This window comes from Anabas testudineus, chromosome 1 (assembly GCF_900324465.2).
Source record: "Anabas testudineus chromosome 1, fAnaTes1.2, whole genome shotgun sequence".
Lineage (NCBI taxonomy): Eukaryota > Metazoa > Chordata > Actinopteri > Anabantiformes > Anabantidae > Anabas > Anabas testudineus.
This window is the reverse complement of record NC_046610.1, coordinates 567,753-591,770: the sequence shown is the minus strand read 5'-3', so window position 1 is coordinate 591,770 and position 24,018 is coordinate 567,753. Positions and strand designations below refer to the sequence as shown.

At 43.4% G+C, this 24,018-nt stretch overlaps 2 protein-coding genes across 5 annotated transcripts; both read right to left on the bottom strand.

Annotated features, from left to right (window-relative positions):
* Window positions 1-3: 3 nt before the first annotated feature.
* Window positions 4-24,005, bottom strand: LOC113161607 (phosphofurin acidic cluster sorting protein 1-like). Of its 4 annotated transcripts, none has more exons than XM_026359323.1 (24): window positions 23,946-24,005; window positions 14,584-14,851; window positions 9,604-9,691; window positions 8,811-8,900; window positions 7,837-7,962; window positions 7,074-7,236; window positions 6,701-6,792; window positions 6,260-6,319; window positions 6,072-6,131; window positions 5,732-5,883; window positions 5,378-5,471; window positions 4,923-5,000; window positions 4,591-4,679; window positions 4,170-4,302; window positions 3,576-3,859; window positions 3,332-3,486; window positions 3,133-3,243; window positions 2,706-2,808; window positions 2,351-2,393; window positions 2,003-2,048; window positions 1,826-1,919; window positions 1,546-1,739; window positions 1,280-1,390; window positions 4-714 (listed from the first exon to the last, which is right to left on the bottom strand). In XM_026359323.1, exons 2-24 carry the CDS (start codon window positions 14,763-14,765, stop codon window positions 602-604), a joined length of 2,661 nt encoding a protein of 886 aa, XP_026215108.1. In that variant the 5' UTR covers window positions 14,766-14,851; window positions 23,946-24,005; the 3' UTR covers window positions 4-601. The 4 variants fall into 4 exon arrangements, 3 of the variants coding, with proteins under 3 accessions (XP_026215108.1, XP_026215109.1, XP_026215110.1); XM_026359325.1 differs by lacking the exon at window positions 23,946-24,005 and having other exon boundaries at window positions 5-714; window positions 3,576-3,676; window positions 3,755-3,859; window positions 14,584-15,632; XM_026359324.1 differs by lacking the exon at window positions 23,946-24,005 and having other exon boundaries at window positions 6,072-6,128; window positions 14,584-15,633.
* LOC113161749 (transmembrane protein 121-like) lies at window positions 15,524-17,705 on the bottom strand. Its single transcript, XM_026359553.1, has one exon. It carries the CDS (start codon window positions 16,604-16,606, stop codon window positions 15,524-15,526), a length of 1,083 nt encoding a protein of 360 aa, XP_026215338.1. The 5' UTR covers window positions 16,607-17,705.
* Window positions 24,006-24,018: the final 13 nt, after the last annotated feature.

Sequence of the window (24,018 nt, the reverse complement as noted above, 5' to 3'; positions counted from 1 at the left end):
TTAATGTTTTTCACAGACAGCATTTGTTGTTTTAAAGGGTTAAACCGCTGCAGAGTGCAGCAGTGAGACATGTCCATGAACACAATGACCTTAGTTAGAGGTTGTAGAGTTGGATGGATTCAGTTTGGGATACTGAATAAACTGTTTCAACTTCACACTTACATACATGAGATCAACTTTAGTGAACTTCAAAACACATTTGTGCCTTTGACACATAGAAAACCATCATGCCAGAGCTGATGTGTGATCCACCCTCAGAAAGACATACAGTAGGTTTCTTTCTCTGCCCCTGTTGCATTTCAGGTTTGGATTAAAGGACGTGTTGATATGACATCAACATATACATTTCAGTCCAGATGTGATGAAAAGAAACTAACTCAGTTAACCCACTTACAAACACCATTATAATAATGATGACAAACACACATACACTTGAAGCTGTGCACAGTAGTTACAGCATGTATTAAATATTACAACACTGTCATATAAATAATTAAAAAGTAACAAACCTTTCTATCCAACACGATGTGAGGAGAGAAAAAAGGAAAGAAAACATCATGAAGGAGAGGTCAAAGAGCAGAGAGATGGAAGGTGAGACAGTTCAGGGTTTGTTGTAGCCGAAGATCCCGACAGGAAAGTGTTTGACGTGTGTTGGCCACTGAGCAGCCAGCTGGAAAAACTTCACATCGTTCCACTCAACGCCGTCTATAGACACTGAGAGAGCAAGAGAGAGATCTGCATCATTTTACCTCCTCACATCACAGAGCTAATGGGTAAGAATCAGTAATGAGAGCAGGGATGCTGCAGCTCCCACATTAAAAGACCTTCAACAAACAGCTTTGTCTCTGTTGGGCATTGGTATAAAACACGTTAGAGCGGCGACAGTAGTGAGACGCTGCCTCAGAATATTCACTATTAAATTCACAACTGTCTACATCTTACTTAGATGAATTACTTGTTAATTACCACAGTAATGCAGACGTGAACTGATCTAAGAGCAGTTTGCTGGAATATTTTCAGCAGCTCAACCATCTGATGTCTGGTGTCGGATCTGTACTTCCTCTGCTCCCTGTTCAGTGTGGTGAACAGGATGATGCCAAACAGCACAGTGACGACGTTTCTTCATTTAACACTTAGTTCACTCAGGTGAATCAAAAACATCAAAAACAAAAAGCACAGATATAAGGGTTTGTTTGTGAAGGATTTTAAGTTCATCCACGTACAGACAAACAAAAAGACGCCGTCAGCTGCTTCCTGTAGAAACTGAGTGTGTGTTTACCTCTCAGTGCGTGCTGGTGTTTGGACGTACAGATCAACCTGCTGATTCCTTCGATCAGCTGACTTCTCGACTCCGCGTCCTTTTCCTTCGTCTTCTTACTAAGGAACATGACTGACAGACACACCTTCATCATCATCATCATCAGTTAGGCTTTGAACCCTTTAATCTAATCTGAATCCAGAACCTAATGAGTTGCAACATGATTCAAAATGGAACCTGTCTCTAATCACCACCTTCATCATCACTGTCCTCCTCCTCCTCCTCACCTTTCTTGTTCTTCTCTTTGGTCACCACCGTCATGCTCAGTAGTTCTCCTCCGCTGATCCTCGACACCTGCAGACAGCGGAAGTTGCTCTTCAGGGTGTTCTTCACCCCCACCTCCTTCCTCCGCTCTGCTCCTCCTCCTCCTCCCTGACTGCTCCAGTAATCCACCTGCAGACCCATCACCTCCCCCGGACAGCTAGATGGAGACAAGGAGGGGGCACAGGACATGTCAGGATTCTTATCAGTGACAGCTTCCATAAAACAGCAGTACTGAGGAGGAACCTGGTGGAGGGCGAGGGTGGAGGTGTGGAGGTGATGCTGATCGGTGCTCCTGGCTGGGAGGGAGGTGATCCCAGTATGATGTCATCAGAGTCCACTGTGGACACAGAAGCAGGACGTCAGAGCAGCAGCTTAACATGGAGCAGGAATAACGGGAAACAAACACAGACTCCAGGCTACCTGAGGTGGTCACGAAGTTCTGCTCCACGATGCCGACCTTCACCAGCTGAGGACAGACGACACCGACACGTCACATGTTACGGGGACATCAGAGACTCTGCTGCGCTGTTCATTCTGGCAGCTGCTGGAGTTTTGTCTTTTAGATTTTTTCTTTCTTATGTCGACCATCTAAATCGCACCAAATCTGAGGAGTTTTCTAAAAGACTTTCAAATGTTTCTGTTCATACTTTGACGGATACAATGCTGATGTTGACAGAACATATATTTACTGTAGTGTATATACAATTACAATGTGAGTACAAGCAGTACTTCATCATAACTGCAGTAGTTGACTCGAGTAGTTCTTACCCCGATAAAAGGAACAAACTTCTGACAGGAGTCGTCTTCACGGCTGTGGAAGAAGAATCAAACATTTAACAAATGAATAGTTTATCAAAGATTTTCTCTCTACAGGTGTTGTACCAACATCTCTTGGTGCTGCTGTGGTACTGAATCAATGTGGTCTTTGTGTCCAAGACAGAGAAACGTGGACTCAGGTAGAACAAAACCACCGAAAGGGAAGAAAGGAACCAGAACAGAAAACCAAAAAAAAGGGCCGGACCTGATCCAGAAAAGGTTGTGAATGTATAAACAGGTCCTGTGAAGGGGACGGACATAAACCTGCTGACCGTCTGCTTTACTACAGTGGAGACTCTGAACAGACCTCTTGTGTTTGCAGGTGAGCATGGCCTCTGAGATCGGACACAGGTGAGAAACAGCAGCTCCGGCCAAATACTGAGACACTCGACTTGCTACACCCACAGCATCTGTTACACAGAGACAAACCTTTAGGAAGGAGGCTCAGTCCACGAATCTGAAACGATGACATGTAAAGACTAAGAAACTCGGCTTCTGTGCCATTTCATATCGTACTGGAGGGAAACCAGTGAATGATTTGACACAGTTACCTGGAGTGACTGACAATTAGTGAAAACAAGAACAAGGTAAAAGGAGCTACAGCAGCTTCATCAGGCAGGAACTAGGAACCAGGAACTTTGATTTGACACTGACACTAAAGGTCAGAGGTCACCAGAAACTTTGAAGGTCATTTTCCTCCAAGTCTCTTTCATCGATTAGGGACATAAAGGTACCGAGAGGAGGCGGCTCCGGACGTCCAAACAGCTCCCTCCAGCCAGCGTCCATTAACAGGCTGCAGAATTTAGCGTCCAGGGAGGCCAGGTACTTGGCCAGTGGGTGGGTTCCTGGGGAGGTGATGAACACATGGTGCATGATGGGAAGGTTGAGCTGGTTTATATGTCTACGTAATAGTGTGTGTCGGTGCCAACGTACCAACAGGGAGGATCAGAAAGCGGATGTAGCTTAGCCAATCGGGCGTCTTGCTGGCCAGCTGCTCTACAAAGCAGCAGAGGACGGTGTTGAGGTAGCTCTGGTCTCCACCCACCGCCACCTTCACTGTGGGCGGCATCTGCGAGTTACAGTTACAGCTGGAAAACATGTTCACATTATAATTTAAAATCCGGGGAAACGTACTGATGGTGTTTGTCAGTAAAAATACTGATGAGTTCATTCTTACAATCTCTGGATGCGACTGATGATGGCGCTGAAAGCGGCCTGGACATCAGCTGATGACACGGTGCAAACGATCGGCTGGTCGAAGAGAATCTCTGACAGATACTGAGGAGAGACACGGGAGCAAACAGTGAGGATCCGGTTCAGGAGAGACGACGCATGGACACACAAAGACAGACAGACCTGTCCCTGCCAGTCTGTGGTGTTGATCAGGACGATGGATTCAGGAAGCTGATCATCAGAGAACAGGATGTGGTTCAGCTGATCCAACACAGACTTTCTGGCAACCTGACAAAACACACGCCATTAAAACTGTAAACACGTTCACAGAATACAGTCCACAGTCCATGACCCCAACCCTGACCATCACCCTGACTCTACCTCAGCCCTGAGTCCAAATCTAGACGTTTGAAGAAATGAGGACTGGATCAAATGTTAGAAGAGTAAAATGTGGTTTGAATCCTCTCTGTTCACTGACAAACGGAGCTGCTGCTAACAGCTCGAAGGTTTTATTGAACACTGGATGCTGTGACAACAACCTACTCGACCATTTAACCTCAGAGTTTACTGCAGCGCTGCTGTTCCCTCTCAGTCTCACCTGTGGTGGCGGTATCCTGTAATCTGAAGACGTCTCACTGTCCATGCTGCTGGTTCGGTCTGTCCCTCTAGAGTTCTGTCTGTCCTTCATGGAGATGCTCCATTGATGGCGAGACATCTGACTTCCTGTCTTACTGCAGAGAGAACAGACAGACAAATGATTGCTAATGAGCATCTGTGGAGAACGGGCTTTTCTAACTGACCACACACATCAGCAGATCCTGCAAAAAGCTGATTTCTGCCTTTGATCGACACCAAGACCCTGAAATCTTCATGTCAACCAGCAACAGTGAAGACAGCAGCTGCATCATAGGTCATTCTGTATCCAACAGTAAAAGTCTGTTTGAGTTCCAACCTGCACATGTTCGATATAAACCAGTGTGCTGCTGCTCACACTGGATCTAAAGTGTGTATGTTTGTACCTTGGTGACATGTGTGTTTGTGACTCCGTTTTGCAGAGTTTTGCAGCAGGGCCCGCATCTGTTCCCATGGCAACATCCTCCTCAACATCCTGTGGAGACAAGAAGAAAAACATACAGCTAAAAAGAGTGTGTGTGTGTGTGTGTATGTCTATGCTTGTGTGGACAAATTTTGTTCAAATACCATTCTTGTGAGGACATTTTACTGAGAGAGTAAAGAGCATTTTCAGGTTTGAATTGGGTTCTGGTCAGAATGCATTATCTATGAGTGTCCTCACAAGTGAAACAAACATGTGTGTGCCTGTTTGTGCTCAATACAACCGGTCCAGACTCACCCCGGGGCCGGTCTCCCCTCCTTTGGACTCTTCGGAGACTCGGGACTCCTGAGTTCCAGGAGACAGCAACTCTGCAGCCTGGTTATCAAGAACAGGCAGATGTTACACAGTCAGACCTGCAGGGGACAGCAGAGCACTAGTGTCTTTACAAACCCCTACGTGTTAATTCTTTGTTAAGACGAAGAAATGATGCCTGTAAGTTGTTTTCCTAAATTAAAACACTGACTTTTAAATATTGAACAAGCAGAGTTAGAAATTCCTCTGACTGCAGCAGGACCAGAATCACCCACCACATCAAGCCCAGCAGCGGAAGACTGAGGTCAGCATCACTTTTAGAACGACAAACAACATAACTGAAGACGGCTTCTGTGTGTGTGTCTTCATATAACATCTCCTGTATTCAGGTAAAATAAGCGTCGGCGTCTCATAGCTGTACCAGGATCAGTTTCACTCACAGCTGCACTTTGTTCTCTGCGTTGGTTTCTCTGACTGTGGAGGCTCCCGATCTCCGTCTGAGAGCTCGACTGAGACACCCCCTCGAAGAACGGCCTGAGGGCACAAATCACAGCACAGTGAGCAGCAGGGTGCTCTTTGACAGTCAGTACACACAGTTTAATGCAGCTCTGTCCTGGACGCTGCTTCTTACTGGTATGATACAGTGATTTAGCATCAGAATCTGACGACTGGAACTATGACTCACAGCTAGACAGATAGTTTGAAGCACTCGTCCTCTAAAACAGTTCTAATGGTAACAGACACAGTCCAGTCCATCAGTGTAGCTGTGGACGGTGTGCAGCCTTCATGCTGACCTCAGTTTGGGTTTGGGCGTGCTGAGGATGCTGTCGTTATCGTCCAGTTCGGGGCCGCTGTCACTCGGGTTGTAAACCTCCAGGCTGTCATACAGGAGGTCCAGATCTTCCTCAGCCTCCTGGCTCTGACCCACAGGGTCTGAATCCAGAACCTGAAGCACACAGCCTGATTAGCCAATTTACACACAAGCAGATGAGAGATTGGTCTGCTGCTGGAGATTTGACAGAAGACAGTGTACATGGTAACAAGGTGAAACATGAAGACAGGATGACGTGATCATGATCTTTGAGTGCACACTGACCGTTTGCTCCTGATAGTGACACAGAGTTTAGAACAAACCTCATCGGTGACTTTGAATCTTTTCAACAGAGCCACAAACTTCTGTTTGAAGTTCGGCTGCTGAACGATGGAGAAAAAAGAAAACGTTGGGAAAAAAGTTTGTTTGTTCAGCTTCTTCAGCTGTTCAATTGGTTTCTGAAAGTGGGACGTGAGGGACACTGTCACCAGCAGCTCTCATCGGTCGTCACCTGAGTCCTGTGAGTCTTCTTCGTCTTTCGCTGAACATCGTCTTCATCATCGTACATGTCCTGAACAACAAAAGAGAAGAAAGGGAAGGTTGCTCAGCTTTTTTAAGTTTGTCAACTGATACAGTAACATCTCAAATCACACCGCTCCCTCTTATATCCCCGCTTGGTATATAAGTTATTCTCCTTCCAGAGTGTGAGGAGCTCATACTGACGACACCCGATGTGTGTAGTGATCAGATCAAACATCCCACACTAAACTGTCTGAGGGCCCATTAGCAGCAGCTCAGATCTTTAATTAGTCCGGTCTAATTTTAATCAGTAAATGTAATTAACAAGCATTATAACATTGAACTTACCAGTCACATTAGTTTAGACACTGACACTACTGTGTGGGACAGGTGTGTTGTGAAGGGTGAACAGGTGTGCAGAGCTGTCAATCACCTGAGACGGGACTGCGTCATCACTTCCTTCCTGTTCAGAGGAGAAACTGTCGTCGTCATCCTCCCAGTAGTTCTCCATGTCAGGAGAGCGATCTGCACAGAAACCAGCAACACCAACATCATCTGAAGAGAAATCATCCGGTTTTCAGCTAAAGCGACTACAAAGAGGCTCCTGTCGTTTCACTACAGAAAGAATCAACAGTAACTTAAAAGATTGAATTTGGTTGGCAGATGCTAAAAGACCCACGGAGAGTGGTGAGGTGTTAACCCGAGAGGTGCTTCTTATTCTCAGGGTTACTGTTGATGATTCCCGGGTGTACCTGATGCACCTGATGCTGTCAGACAGACAAAAGCTGGATTTACTGTTCTCCTACCTGAGGCCTTGGTCTTGTTGTCATGGTGACTGCTTGTATCCTCCTGTTCAACTGGCAGGCTGGAGAGAGAAAGGACGCTCAGTTCAGCCGCACGTACCGAAGCATCCTTGAGGTTACTATGGAGACAGAGGATGTGGGCTCCGTCTGTCGGATGTTGCAGCACCTGGGACAAGAGACACACACAAACACAACCACCCACACACGGGTGAGTGGGTGGTTGTGAACATTTGACATTTGAGCTGCTCCTGCAGGCTGGTGAAGTTTATTGTAATCAGCAGCTGATGTCTGCTGGTCGCTGCCACGTCTCTGTTACCGTGTGAAGGTTTTCTTCAAATGTTCTTCAGGCACATTTCAGACACTGTTCACAGTTTTGCAACAGATTGAAAACAGGTCTATACCTGCAGGGTTTTACTGACTAGATGCAGCAGATCATCTTTAATTTGCATGTTTTTCCTGTTCTTTAAGCTACACAGACAGAAAAATTTCTTTTTGTACTTAAAATTGCAAATTCAGTGACATCCACTGTTTAGTAATGTTTAATAATCATGTTAACTTTTATAAATATATGCATTTAAACAAAGCTTACCTACGTTTTTAAGAAATCTGAACCTTTAACAAAAGTGATTTTTTCAGTTTCTGTCTGGGAACCCTATGACTAGAGGACTACCTGTTAATTTGTCGAAACACACCTGGTTATTTAATGATTATTATTAATAACACAACACAAAGTGTTTGGTAGCAATGCTGCTACCTGTTGTCGTACCTCGGCCATGTTGATGACTCCCACTGCCAGGGTCTTGTAGCCCAGGATAGTTCGGTTCTTGTATCTCTTCCTCCTCTGCAGCATCACATGCAGACGGTTTGCATCTCGCTTGAGGAAGTGAGGATACTGAATGACAGAGAGATCAGAGCGGGAATGCTAGACAGCATGTGAGTGATACATTACTGATGAATGAAATGACACCAGTGGCATCATTCAATTTGTTAGGGGAGCACGAATATTTGCTACGTCTTCAGCATCATGCTGCTATTGTTTTATGAGTCTGTGGTTCCAGTGTCATCTTCTATGCTGTGGTCTGCTGGGGCGGCAACATGAAGGTGGCAGACACTAACAGTCTGAACAGGAGGACTGGCTCTGTTCTGGGGGTGGAGCTGGACCCTCTACATGTTGTAGCTGAGAGGATGCTGTTTAAACTCCTCTTAATCCTGGACAACCCCTCCCAGCCACTGCACAGTGTGTTGGTTGGACAGAGGAGCACGTTCAGCCAGAGACTTATTAACATTAAATGTTCCAAAGAGAACCACAGGAGATCCTTTCTACCTGTGGCCATCAATCTGTCCAATTCCTCCCCCCTCTGTAAGGGGGGGGGGAAGTGATAGTTGTGTCTTATACTTGCTGTCATTCCACCATGGACTATAAATATTGACCCATTTTCATTCATCTATTCTACATATTCTGTACATATACTGAGATCTCTCTATTAATGTTATTTTGTATTTATGTTGATGGGGATCTTTCCTGGCTGTGGTTCCTTTTCTTTCTGTCTGTGTTAAGAACAATTGTAACGAGGCAAAACAATTTCCCTCTGGGATTAATCAGGTTTTTTGAATCTTGAATCTTAACATCTCATCAAACACCAAGATATTCTTAGCAGGAACTCTTGAAATGTCTCATTATGAGTCAGCTGAAGAATGGATGGAGTTTATATTTGATAATGAAATAATCATCATTTGAACCTGTAGTGAGAAGGTGAGCTCCAGGTCTGTTTCCATCAGGCCGTCCGGAGGAAGATGGTACTCATTGGATCTCAAAGTTCGCTTAGAGCCCTGAGAGACAGACATGAAGACAGATTTAAGTTCAGCTTGTTCACTACTGAAATGAACTGTTGAAAAGGTTCTAGGAATTATTCACAAATTAGTTTTGTTGTGTCATTGTGGTAGTACAGCGTTTAACAAACGGACCAACAGTCAACTTTAATTAGTTTAACCAGGTAGTTCTAGTTCTCTAAACTTCAGCAGGAAAACAGGAAACTCACTGAAACCATCGTTGTTATGGTGACATCAAACATAACAGGAAGTATTTACTCAGCTCAGCTCAAATTCTTTTTCCTATACACGTTTTTATGTCAAGTGTCCAGTTCTTTGTGTGTTTACAATAAATATCTGGAGGCTGGAGTCATCTATGAACCCCAAGGTTGGTGGTTCAACTCCCAGTTCCCCAAATATCTGGCCACATGTCAAAGTGTCCCTGGACAACCGTTAGCAAATCAAAGGAGCTGCCTTTCCACAAAAACTAAGATGTAAACATTGTACCTGCTAAACATCAGCATGTTCCCTGTGTCCGAGAGTCTCACAGAGCTGCTAGAGGGACCAGAGGCTCTAATTGTGTTTAATCTAGTCTAAAGATAGTGGAGCTGCAGCACCATCCTCTCACACGCTGCCTGGTAACCAAGTAAATACACCCTGGTACAGTTCACTGATTTACAGAACCAACAGACAGCAACAGGTTTTACTGAGGGTAGAGTCTCACCTGGATCTTAACAGCAATGACAATAGAGCTGAGCTCTCGGTCCAACTCCCTCAAAACCATCAGCTTCCTCAGAGTCAGACTGCACAACCTGAGAGGAAACACAATTGCGTTAAGATCTTTCTTCATCAGCATCATAGTCTCCAGAAATCATAAAAATCTGTTCATGCAACTGGAGTTGGTTTTTCCCAATGAAAAGTACCTGATGGGGGAATTCGTGCTGGTATTTCAGAATAACAGTATAACAGAATCATTAATATTCAGTATGTCAAATTTCTACAAAGAGAAAAGTAAAAAACCCAGAGGAGGAGAAGGAGCTGCTGGTCCTGCTGGGATCTCATTACACCAGATCACAGGAGCTCACTCTGCTCAACACCTGTTCCACTCTGACTCTGGGTTCATGTGTGTGCTAAAAAAAAAAATCACTGAATGATTTCATGAAAGAGCCACACTAGTCTGCAAAGTCTGTAAATATGAACCGAGACACAGTCACGGACTGGATCTGGACACACGAGAAGATGCAACAGCAAGACAGAGCAGAGCTCAGAAGAACCCGACAAACTGAACACGACAAACAGAACCCGACAAACTAAACACGACAAACTGAACACGACAAACAGAACCCGACAAACTGAACACGACAAACAGAACCCGACAAACTAAACACGACAAACTGAACACGACAAACAGAACACGACAAACTGAACACGACAAACAGAACCCGACAAACTAAACACGACAAACAGAACCCGACAAACTAAACACGACAAACAGAACCCGACAAACTAAACACGACAAACAGAACCCGACAAACTAAACACGACAAACAGAACCCGACAAACTGAACACGACAAACAGAACACGACAAACTGAACACGACAAACAGAACCCGACAAACTGAACACGACAAACAGAACCCGACAAACTAAACACGACAAACTGAACACGACAAACTGAACACGACAAACAGAACCCGACAAACAGAACACGACAAACAGAACCCGACAAACTAAACACGACAAACTGAACACGACAAACAGAACCCGACAAACTAAACACGACAAACAGAACCCGACAAACAGAACACGACAAACTGAACACGACAAACTGAACACGACAAACTAAACACGACAAACAGAACACGACAAACTAAACACGACAAACTGAACACGACAAACAGAACCCGACAAACTAAACACGAGAAACAGAACCCAACAAACTAAACACGAAAAACTGAACACGACAAACAGAACACGACAAACTGAACACGACAAACTGAACACGACAAACAGAACCCGACAAACTAAACACGACAAACAGAACACGACAAACAGAACCCGACAAACTAAACACGACAAACTGAACACGACAAACTGAACACGACAAACTAAACACGACAAACAGAACACGACAAACTGAACACGACAAACTGAACACAACAAACAGAACCCGACAAACTAAACACGACAAACAGAACACGACAAACAGAACCCGACAAACTAAACACGACAAACTGAACACGACAAACTGAACACGACAAACTAAACACGACAAACAGAACACGACAAACTGAACACGACAAACAGAACCCGACAAACTAAACACGACAAACTAAACACGACAAACAGAACACGACAAACAGAACACGACAAACTGAACCCGACAAACTAAACACGACAAACAGAACACGACAAACAGAACCCGACAAACTAAACACGACAAACTGAACACGACAAACTGAACACGACAAACTAAACACGACAAACAGAACACGAAAAACTGAACACGAAAAACTGAACACGACAAACTAAACACGACAAACTAAACACGACAAACAGAACACGACAAACTAAACACGACAAACAGAACCCGACAAACTAAACACGACAAACAGAACACGACAAACAGAACCCGACAAACTAAACACGACAAACAGAACCCGACAAACAGAACCCGACAAACTAAACACGACAAACAGAACACGACAAACTGAACACGACAAACAGAACACGACAAACTAAACTTTCTCTGATGTCTCTGTGGAGACCAACAGGTTCCTGTTTCCTGAGTCACCACAATCATTTAAGAGGATTAACTCTGATGGGTTGAGTTCACTAACCCCCACATAGAAACCAAGCAGCTAATCAGGTGGCGCGTTCACGTCAGCGGCATCAGCTGTACCATTAATCTTCAACGTGGTTCTTGTGGTTTTAATTGGCTGCTGTGATGTAATATAATCTGTGATGTCATGAATCCACGGTTTTAACTGCAATATGAACCTGCTGATCCAGAGTCGGTGGAATCAGCTCCGGCTCCTCCTTAGCACTGTGTGGCGTGTACAGCCGGGCTCAGGCAGCAGCTCCTGCTGAGCCGGGTTAGTGATGCTGGAGAGAGTCAAGCTGCTGTTTTTCACAGGTGTGGAGTGTTTACCCGCCCCTGAGTCTTTCTCACTTTTCAATATTAATGCTTATTACTGATTCTGTGGTGAGCCTTTGAAGTGAGTCCATTTCAGGGGAGAGGAGCTACAGAACTAAACCACACTCAGCAGGTATTATCTGTGACAAACACTGTTTTCTGTATTTCATTTTTCAACAACCTTCAACTAGTTCACTCTGTGAAGTTCCAGATAATGTCAAGGTTAAGAGAAAACTGAGTGACATCATCGGCCAGAGGCAGCTGGTGGTGTTCAGGATAAAACTGTCCCCCCACCCTGCTGCTTCCCACAGTCACACTCAGCATGGAGGCCCATGCACTCCACACGTACTCTGACATGGTTCAGCTTCCGATCTAACTGCACTCAGCTTGTTTCAGGCGTCTCAGTGCGAAAAGACAAGACTGAGAGAAAAGAGTGGAAACAGCAGAAACACTGTCTGTTGTATGTGAGACGTTTCAAACCTGACGGATAATGACGCTTTGATCTGACTTTTCTTCAGCAGGTAGATTCAGATTCATTTACTCTCAAGTAAAGTAAAGTAAAGTAAAGACAAGCACAGTAAAGTAAAGTAAAGTAAAGTAAAGTAAAGTAAAGAAAAGAAAAGTAAAGTAAAGAAAAGAAAAAAAAGAACAGTAAAGTAAAGTAAAGTAAAGTAAAGTAAAGTAAAGTAAAGTAAAATAAAGTAAAGTAAAGTAAAGTTAAAAAAAAGTAAAGAAAAGAAAAGAAGTAAAGTAAAGTAAAGTAAAGTAAAGTAAAAAAAATAAAGAAAAGAAAAGAAAAGAAGTAAAGTAAAGTAAAGTAAAAAAAAGTAAAGTAAAGAAAAGAAGTAAAGTAAAGTAAAGTAAAGTAAAGTAAAAAAAATAAAGAAAAGAAAAGAAAAGAAGTAAAGTAAAGTAAAGTAAAAAAAAGTAAAGAAAAGAAAAGAAGTAAAGTAAAGTAAAGCAAAAAAAATAAAGAAAAGAAAAGAAGTAAAGTAAAGTAAAGTAAAGTAAAATAAAGAAAAGAAGTAAAGTAAAATAAAGTAAAGAAAAGAAAAGAAGTAAAGTAATGAAAAGTAAAATAAAGCTCAGAGGTGATTTAACATCATCACGACTGATCACTGACTTGGTTTTTAATTTGGAGTTCCTGATAAACACTAGATTACTTCACTAGATTACTTCACTAGATTACTAAAGTAGATTACTTCACTAGATGACTTCACTAGATTACTAAAGTAGATTACTTCACTAGATTACTAAAGTAGATTACTTCACTAGATTACTTCACTAGATTACTAAAGTAGATGACTTCACTAGATTACTTCACTAGATTACTTCACTAGATTACTAAAGTAGATTACTTCACTAGATGACTTCACTAGATTACTAAAGTAGATGACTTCACTAGATTACTAAAGTAGATTACTTCACTAGATTACTAAAGTAGATTACTTCACTAGATTACATGACTAGATTACTTCACTAGATTACATGACTAGATTACTTCACTAGATGACTGAGGTAGATTACTTCACTAGATTACATGACTAGATTACTTCACTAGATTACTAAAGTAGATTACTTCACTAGATTACTAAAGTAGATTACTTCACTAGATGACTTCACTAGATTACATGACTAGATTACTTCACTAGATGACTTCACTAGATGACTGAGGTAGATTACTTCACTAGATGACTTCACTAGATGACTTCACTAGATGACTTCACTAGATTACTTCACTAGATTACTTCACTAGATGACTTCACTAGATGACTTCACTAGATGACTTCACTAGATTACTTCACTAGATTACTTCACTAGATGACTTCACTAGATGACTGAGGTAGATTACTTCACTAGATGACTTCACTAGATTACTTCACTAGATTACTAAAGTAGATGACTTCACTAGATGACTGAGGTAGAATACTTCACTAGATTACATGACTAGATTACTTCACTAGATGACTTCACTAGATGACTGAGGTAGATGACTTCACTAGATGACTTCACTAGATGACTTCACTAGATTACATGACTAGATTACTTCACTAGATGACTTCACTAGATGACTGAGGTAGATTACTTCACTAGATGACTTCACTAGATTACTTCACTAGATTACTAAAGTAGATGACTTCACTAGATGACTGAGGTAGAATACTTCACTAGATTACATGACTAGATTACTTCACTAGATGACTTCACTAGATGACTGAGGTAGATTACTTCACTAGATTACATGACTAGATTACTTCACTAGATTACTAAAGTAGATTACTTCACTAGATTACATGACTAGATTACTTCACTAGATGACTTCACTAGATTACTTCACTAGATTACTTCACTAGATGACTTCACTAGATGACTTCACTAGATTACTTCACTAGATTACTTCACTAGATTACTTCGTTACTCTCACTTCTGCTCCGTGTAACTAGGTAACAGAGGCGTCATGTGACCTCTGTATTTCATCTCCTGGACCTGAGAACCTAAAGGAACGGTTCCACCCTCCCCCTCTTCCCGGGTCCAGGCTCCTCTCCAGCGGGACACTAATCGTCTTACCTGGGCACGCAGCTGGGAGAGGACCGGTCGATCTCCCAGGTTGCAAACAGGTTCATGGGCACTGGGACGCGGTCATCTGGCTCTTTGGCAGCATCGGATCCGGACCCCACCGCCGGGTCCGCCACCAGGCACGGTGGGAAAGGAGCACCACGGACTCTTCCCGAGTCCGCAGCCACCGCCATGGTCGCCTCTCCCGCACGGCAGCTTGGTGTGATGCCGGCTGCTGATCCTCCTGTCCGGCTGAGAGCGAGCGGGGCGGGGCCGAGGGCTGGATGGATGTGATGGGAGGATCAACGGAGAAGTTCAGAGGTCGGAAAATCAGCTGAGACACTTGAAGCAGGTTTATTTTCTCCTATTCACGTCACACTGTGAATAAACTGTGCTGATATCATCATCATCATCATCATCATCATCAGTGTCTGTCAGCTTCACATTTGAGAAGAATTGGACCTGGTTCAACAAAGACGAAATGTTTTCTTCCTATTTGCATTTGAATGTGGGTTCTTCAGTATTGTTCTATGAACCGAGTCAAGGTCGGCTGCCACCATGTGGCCGGTGACATGAACATCACTGTTTGTGTTTGACTCTGAACTGTTGTTGTTTCATGGTGTTGAGCTCATCTTACCTTTGTTTGATCGGACATGTAAGAATATTCTCAAATCAAGTTTCATACTTAGTGTGAAGTTCTGTTACACAGACCTGAAAACACTTGTCAGTGCAGGATCCAGATTCAGAGGAGGCTGCAACTAAAACCAGTATTCAAGAGATGGATCCAGAGTGTGTCTGATATAAAAACCCAGTTCCATTTTGTGCTGTGTCCTACTTGTGTTCATCTACATTTGCAATCAAAACGATTCAACCTCCACCTCTAATGAGGTTTTTAGGGGTTTAAACAAATTAAAGCACAAACACCTAAAACACAACGTGCAGCTTTTCATGACTAAGTAACATCATGAGTTTTGAATGTAACTGTATGTTGCACCACAAGTTTATGGAGGATTGTTAATCTCCAAGGTCTCGTCCTCCCTCGCGTTTGCTCTCGTGTCACCACAGTCCTCCTCCTCCCCCCCCCCCCCCCCTCCTCTATGGTGGTGAAGTCCTCGATTATGACTGTAGGCAGCACCACCAGTTGGGTGCTGGATATCTGAGCATTCCCAGGGGAATGTTTCTGGATCTCAGCTCCTCGAACAGCAGCAGGAGAATCTGGCTGTTTTCTGTACTCAACCAGGCTGCAGCTCTTCATCACGATGGCGATCACGTTCTTTCCCATCATGATTCCCGACATTCGGATATCACTGTAGATCAACAGGTTTCCCCCACGGATTAGGAGGGTGATGAAGTTGATGGTGGCAAGACTGAGGATGGGGTAGAGCATCATTTTGTGGGGGACAATGTTCACACCCTGCATGCTGATCTCACCCAGAGAGACGCACGGCAGCACCAGCAGCAGAATGTAGCAGTAGAAGAACATCAGTCCTTCCACCCACACTGGGAGCCCTTCCCTCTGCAGCTCCCACAGGTTGGCTTGAATGTCCACAACATCCAGCAAGTCCAGCACCACCCAGAAGAGACGGCTCCTTAATTCTTCTCTTTTCTTATATGACCGTAAGTAGTCCAAATGATCCAGTGCAGCCAGTGTAATGAAGACAGTGGGCATGCAGACAGACAGCAGCAGCGTCAGAGCTCTCCTGGATACACCTGCATCAACAGTCGCTGCCTCCGACCTGTAGTTATGGTAAACGAAGTAGACCTTGATTTCCAAAATGAAGATATAGAAGAACCAGAGGACCATGGCGTAGCCTCGCCTGGCTGTATGCACCTCTGACCCGGCCCAGACGGCCACATATCTGAGCATGATAAGGAAACACGCATCACCTGCTAGTACAGTGGCACACACACTGATCCTCCTGGGACCTGGATTCTGCTCCACCAGGTAGGCATCCATCAGAGCCAGGCTGATCATGATGGGAACTGCCAACAGGCAGACTTGGGGCTTGTTAGCAGCAGGTCGCGGGGGAACCATTTGTGGTTCTGAACACAGGTTTTCAAGCAGACTCTGAAACAGGGAATGGACGGGACAGGGCTGAAGCCACTAGATGCTACCGCACAACGACGTAAAGTGAGTGAGAGCTCACAAGATAAGGTCGCTGTTGCTCCACTGAGTAACTCCCAGCATGCTCCTGGCAGTGACTGAATATTGGTCTGTTAGTGAAGGTCTGGTTTTCATTTTTTACATTATTAGCTGAAGCAACAGAAGCCGGAGGTTCCAAAGACTCCTCAGAGATATGTGCATCACTGTGATGATCCCTAAACTTGGTTTTCAAAATGAATAATTAAATTATGGACTCATCCTCGTTGATCTGATTTTCTTTCTATCTCAAACTCACGTGGAACAACTTAAATCCTTTAACATACCGTATCCCCTGTCTCTCCATTCATACAGTCAGGACTTCAGGGAGCAACGTACCCTCAGGTAAAGATATTATTTTGTAGATCTCAGCCTTTCTTCCAGTGTTAAAACCATCGTGGAGAGGAAAGGACTCCCCTCGGCACCCTGCTGGTCCTCTCTGTGTCTTGTGAACATTTATTTAATCTTTTTTTTAAAACCACCTTCGTCCTTTGGTCGACATCAAAAACTGTCTTTAAAATATCCAGGAGATCCTGATGATGAGGTTAGTGATCACAACACAACAAATGCTGCAGAAAGTTTCATTTCATCAAAGCTGAAGCTGGACATCATCAGTCTCACGTGAACCGACCAAGACGTCGTCCTCTCATCGGTTTGTTTCAGGCTGCGAAAGAGCAGATGGTTAAAGGAACGCGTTCTTCTGTTGGACTAAACCAGCAGCGTGACCTTGTTTCTGTATCCACACACACACACGTATCCTTGTGAGGACCTGTACTGGCATAACATACTCTTTACCTGCTCTTTATTGCTCTGCATTGAACTGCTCATACTGTGCGCCTCTATGAAAACATGCTCTCCATGTTGCCTTAAACACCCCGAGGACGTCACAGCAGTGGAAATGATCTGGTTGAGTTGTTTCTGTATGTAGGTCTGACCTGATTCTCCTGTAGAGTCCCACAGTAGCTGTGCTGTCCCTGTTTGTCACCGACCTCCATCTCAGCATGTGCAGAGAGGATTTATGTAACTGTAGCTAATGTCATCAAAGACTCCACGAGTGCAGTCCATCCAACATCTAATATATTATTATTATTTTCGAAGATTTTAAGATACATTTGTGGCGTCTCTATACATTCCACAATGATATATACAGGGTCCATTCTCAGATAGGAGTTTGTTTAGTCCAGCTTGTTGTCTAATAAACCTGAGGTGCGCACATTACTTCCTAATTACTACAAAATTTATCCAAATAGGTAAATAAACAACTGAACCAACAAACCCAATATAAAGAAATAGCTAATAATCTTACTGCTACTCATGCTACAGGTAGAATCACTTCCTGATACTACTACTACTATCACTACTGCTGGGGTAATTATTATTATTACTGCATTACCACTGTCACCTACTGTTGCGGTGACATCACAGGTGATAGCAGCAGCAGTGAGGAGCATGTTGTTATCTTTATGACCCAACTCTTATCTAGGCTAAGCTTTTTATGGGAAGGGCACATTAAAAATGGATGAGAAGATGTTGATGGATAAGGATGAATTCACTTAGCCCATCTACTGCTGGGCTAACTCTCCCAACTCTCCCTTAGTGACACATTTGAGGAGGTGTCAGAGGTTCTTTAAATTCTTCAATGAACCTGTCTCCTAAACATAGATTCTTATACAAATGAACTGCAAACACGACAATGTCACTGAATTGATCCTGTTCTGATGCTATGTGTTTTTAGAATGAATGAAGATTCATTACCAGAGTGAGTCTGAAGGAGGTGGGCTGTTCACAGCAGCTTGAATTGTGTTATTTGTGGAATTTCTGGACGGTATACAGACTGTTGCTCTTGACACCAAAGACTGGACACTTTGCGTATGATGAACAATGAACATTGAAACTGAATCAGAAGATCACAGTTTGGACTGTTGTATCAGGACAAGCGCATCAATCACTCAGTATCTTTAGGTTTAGAATTAGCTACGACATTACAGGAAATATATTGTGGTGTGGTTAAGACACAGACAACTGACACAGAGTATTGCTTTTAAATGGCACAGGAACTGGTGTCTCTCGCTACAAGAACTTTTTTTGTCAGATGTTTTTATTCAAAGTGACTGACAAGTGAGGTACAAGGCAAAATACCTTTTTGCCTTCTGCTGTGAATGTCTGTGTGCCTCTATGTGTTGGCCCTGTGACCCTGCAAAAGTGGTTTGCATAATAGATGGATGGTGTTTTGGTTCAAGTCAATGTTGAAGTTTTAACAAAGGAAAGAAAAGAAAATGTACTAAATTCAAGTTGTAAAAGTTATTCCCTGATTGGGCCTGTGAATTAAACGTCACAGCACCATGCAGGGAAATGTGGCTCATTACAATGACAGGGTGAGACTCTCTCAGCTGCCTCAAGCTCATTTTTCCTGATGCAAGACGTCTGCAGTCCTACACTTACTTTTAAAGTCAGCATAAGGGAAAGCAGATGCCACTTAGCACATTTTAGCATATTGAGTGGCAAGAAAAACTATGTGAACCCTTAATTATTTATTCAATTATTTGATCTAATTCAATTTTATTGATATAGTGCTCTAGTGTCATCTCAAGGCTCTTTACAGTGTTCAAGCTTTAAGACCTTACAAAATATAACTGTATCCAGAATTCTATAGAAAACCCAACAACCCCACTGAGCAGCACCAGGAGACAGTGGAGAGGAAAAACTCCCTTTAGAGGAAGAAACCTGTTTATTATATCATAACTATGAACGTTTCAACTAGTATCATTTGACAAGGTTGACTAATTGAACAAAGCAGACTTCTGTTGAATCTAGAATGTCACCAAAGAGATCTGATTGGTCCCCTTAAAGAAAGATCGCAATCAAAGCCACAAGTTAATAAAACATATGAAATCCCACAGTGCCTTCACTCCTGAATACTGTAGGCCTACGTTCCAGCTCTATCAGATGAGAGGGGTTAGACTTCAGCACTGAAAGCACGACACACAGCTGATCTCTGTCAAACTGCAACCAAAATATATAAAAGGTTAAACTTTACCAAACAAAGTTCTTGTTCAAAACCATTTAGTGTTTCATCATCTGTTTCACCAAGAACTGAGACTACAAAGGTCTCTCATGATTCTTGAAAAGTGTATTTCTCTCTTTATCATTATTCATGGTTGCATCCATGTTATCTTTAATAAACAATATGAGCATTGCTAAAATGTTTCTGTCTAAACCCAAAACTAAACTCTAAACTCAACTCAGTCCTACTGTCAGTTCTACTGTCAGTCCTACTACTGTCAGTCCTCCTACTGTCAGTCCTACTGTCAGTCCTCCTACTGTCAGTCCTACTGTCAGTTCTACTACTGTCAGTCCTACTACTGTCAGTCCTACTACTGTCAGTCCTACTGTCAGTTCTACTACTGTCAGTTCTACTACTGTCAGTCCTACTACTGTCAGTCCTACTGTCAGTTCTACTACTGTCAGTCCTACTACTGTCAGTCCTACTGTCAGTCCTACTACTGTCAGTCCTACTACTGTCAGTCCTACTACTGTCAGTCCTCCTACTGTCAGTCCTACTACTGTCAGTCCTACTACTGTCAGTCCTACTGTCTAGTCCTACTGTAAGTCCTACTATGTCAGTCCTACTACTGTCAGTCCTACCTACTGTCAGTCCTTTCTCATACTGTCAGTCCTACTACTGTCAGTCCCTACTTACTGTCAGTTCTACTGTCAGTCCTACTGTCAGTCCTACTACTGTCAGTCCTACTACTGTCAGTCCTACTACTGTCAGTCCTCCTACTGTCAGTCCTACTACTGTCAGTCCTACTGTCAGTTCTACTACTGTCAGTCCTCCTACTGTCAGTCCTACTGTCAGTCCTCCTACTGTCAGTCCCACTGTCAGTCCTACTGTCAGTCCTACTACTGTCTGTCCTACTACTGTCAGTCCTACTACTATCAGTCCTACTGTCAGTCCTTCTACTATCAGTCCTACTGTCAGTCCTCCTACTGTCAGTCCTACTACTGTCAGTTCTACTACTGTCAGTCCCACTGTCAGTCCTACTGTCAGTCCCTCTACTATTAGTCCTACTGTCAGTCCTACTACTGTCAGTCCTACTACTGTCAGTGCTACTACTGTCAGTCCCACTGTCAGTCCTACTGCCAGTCCTACTACTGTCAGTCCTACTACTGTCAGTCCTACTGTCAGTCCTACTACTATCAGTCCTACTGTCAGTCCTACTACTATCAGTCCTACTACTATCAGTCCTACTGTCAGTCCTTCTACTATCAGTCCTACTACTATCAGTCCTACTGTCAGTCCTTCTACTATCAGTCCTACTACTTTCAGTCCTACTGTCAGTCCTTCTACTATCAGTCCTACTACTATCAGTCCTACTGTCAGTCCTTCTACTATCAGTCCTACTACTTTCAGTCCTACTGTCAGTCCTTCTACTATCAGTCCTTCTACTATCAGTCCTACTACTATCAGTCCTACTGTCAGTCCTACTTCTATCAGTCCTACTGTCAGTCCTACTACTATCAGTCCTACTGTCAGTCCTTCTACTATCAGTCCTACTACTATCAGTCCTACTGTCAGTCCTACTACTGTCAGTCCTACTGTCAGTCCTACTACTATCAGTCCTACTGTCAGTCCTTCTACTATCAGTCCTACTACTATCAGTCCTACTGTCAGTCCTACTACTGTCAGTCCTACTGTCAGTCCTACTACTATCAGTCCTACTGTCAGTCCTTCTACTATCAGTCCTACTACTATCAGTCCTACTGTCAGTCCTTCTACTATCAGTCCTACTACTATCAGTCCTACTGTCAGTAGTCAGAATCTGGCAATGGACAATAAACCTTTACACACCTTTCTCATTGCAGGAGCCTGGTCAGAGAGATCCAGCTGAAAGTGAATGAAAGTCAGGAGTAAGATGGAGAATGTGTGTAAATGAGAGAGAAGGTGGAGGAGCTGAAGAAGGTGGAGGAGTGTAAATACTGGGGTCAACCATTCAGAATAATGGGCAGTGTGGTAGAGAAGAGAAGACGAGAGAAGAGGTAGGATGGAGTGCGTGGAGAAGAGCGTCAGGACAGAGCTGTGTGACAGAGGACGATACAGAGAACAGACCAGGAGATGGAGACAGATGATCGGTGTGCCTGGGGGGACTCCTGCTCCTGATCAGTCTGCGGATGGTGTCTTGTGGGATTTTCTCCTCAATCAGGGCATTTGTGAGCTCCTGGACAGTTTGTTGCATCTGATGCACAACACATAATGTCCCATAGTTTCTGAAGTGGATTTGTTCGGTCGGGGTCAGTCACTGAATTCAATGCCTTTATCATCCAGAAACTTGATTCCTATTTTTCTGGGACATTTGAGACATTGTAAAAATGTATTTGACCCATGGATCCGGTCCGGACAGGAGCAGCCAGCAGACAAGAACAAAACGTTTAAACTAATATAAACTCGGGGAGAACACAGTTGATGAGGTTTGAGTGATTTAAGTGTTTTCTGGTTGAGGGAGAGAAGGAGTGTTGAGAGTCGGACGAACACACTGATGGTTTTGGTTCTGAACGTAGGAAAAATTAAGCATAACACAAAGCTGCTTTATGTCATTTGAGCATTTTGGAGACAGAAATGTATCATTTGTACTAAAAAGGAATCAGTTCAGAGGAGGACACGCTGGTTAACGAGGTGCTGGAGGACATCTCTAGTCAGAAGGAGAAGCGACAACGCTGCCCTGTTAAAGTCCACAAAAAGCTGTCAAAGGGAGTGTATAACAGTAACTGTAACAGTAACAGTACTGGACAGTCTGTAAAACAAACCCAGTGCTTTAGGCCTAATGAAGTACTATTTGAGGTACCTGTATTTTACTTTATGTGTTTATGCTACATTTATCTGACAGCTTGTGTTAGATACATACTAATATAAAGTAGGATCCACTCTACGATAACATAGCAGCTGGATAGTGTACATCACTTCCCCCCCATGTGGGACGCCAGCTGCGGTCTACCTCCAGTAGGGGTCCTTAGCTACACTTACCCTGTGTTTACCTTGTAAGTTGCTTTGGATAAAAGTGTCTGACAAATGTAATAATACTTTTCTAAACTACATATAACCAACATACAAAGTCTGTGTGTGACCACTGCTAGGTTAGTTAACTACTGTGAACTGAAAAAGGTAAAGTAGCCAAAATACTGTGGAACATACAGAGAACCACGCGTGTCCTAATAATGACGCACAAACTGAATAACCTCAGCGGCATCCTGTGACACGCACAGACCCTGTGACTCCATCTAACAAAAGGATGAACTTCATAATGTAGGTTTATTCTTCTGTACAGATTCCTTGATAGTTTACATTTAGTTACAAGTGAGGAACAAGGCAAAAAGTCTAAGTCAAGGAGAAAAACATCAAAGCAAAGAGCTGTTAAAGAACAGTTTCTGTTTCAAGAGATGTAAGAGAGCAGAAAGTGTGTTTTTTAAGTTCAAAGGAAGATGATGAAGAGTTCTTAGTTTTTTAAATATTAAAGTGAGGTGGCTGAGTGTGCAGAGTTCTGCAGCTCATTCCACCATCGTGGGATCACTGAGCTGAACAGTTTTCCTTGGTGTCGACTGTGTGGTGCTGGTACCACCAGACCACGTTCACTAGCCGAGCACAGTGGACGGGATGTAGACCTGAATGATTGAACTGAGATAAGATGGAGCTGTGGAGTTAACCACTCTGTAGGCAAGAGACAGAGCTTTGAACTTGATCCTGGCAGCCACCGGAAGCCAGTGAAGATCTGAAGAGCATGTGACATGAGACCTATCAGTTGGTGAACTGATGTTTCTAATGGACATATATGGGTTATTTTATATTTATATTTAGAGTTCGGGTCTAGGCAGGAGAAGAATAGATCAACATGGACCAGAGGAAAAGGGAAGAAGCTCCGGAGAAATTAGTGAAAAAGCAGCAGGAGTAAGTTTGACACTGACCAACAGCTGGAGCTGTGATGAACCATGTGTGAGAACAGATGCCAGGATGTGCTGGTCAGAGTAGAGGTCAAACCCGGCATTTCCAATTTCCTGCGTTTTAAATCTTATTTTAGTGCAGGAGAACTCCTGTGATCCACGACAAGTTAGATAAATCAGAAATATTCGTTTTACACAGCGGAAAAGAACAGTTGAGAAAATGTGCTGAGTTCTTTGTTCAGAACGTGCTCCATGAAACAAACGGAAGGTTTGAAAGCAGGAACAAACCTGCAGCTGTTACCTGGAATCTGAGGAATGTACCTCAGTACATAGATCACACATGTAGTGGTGAGGTTTCCTGTTCCACCACGTAG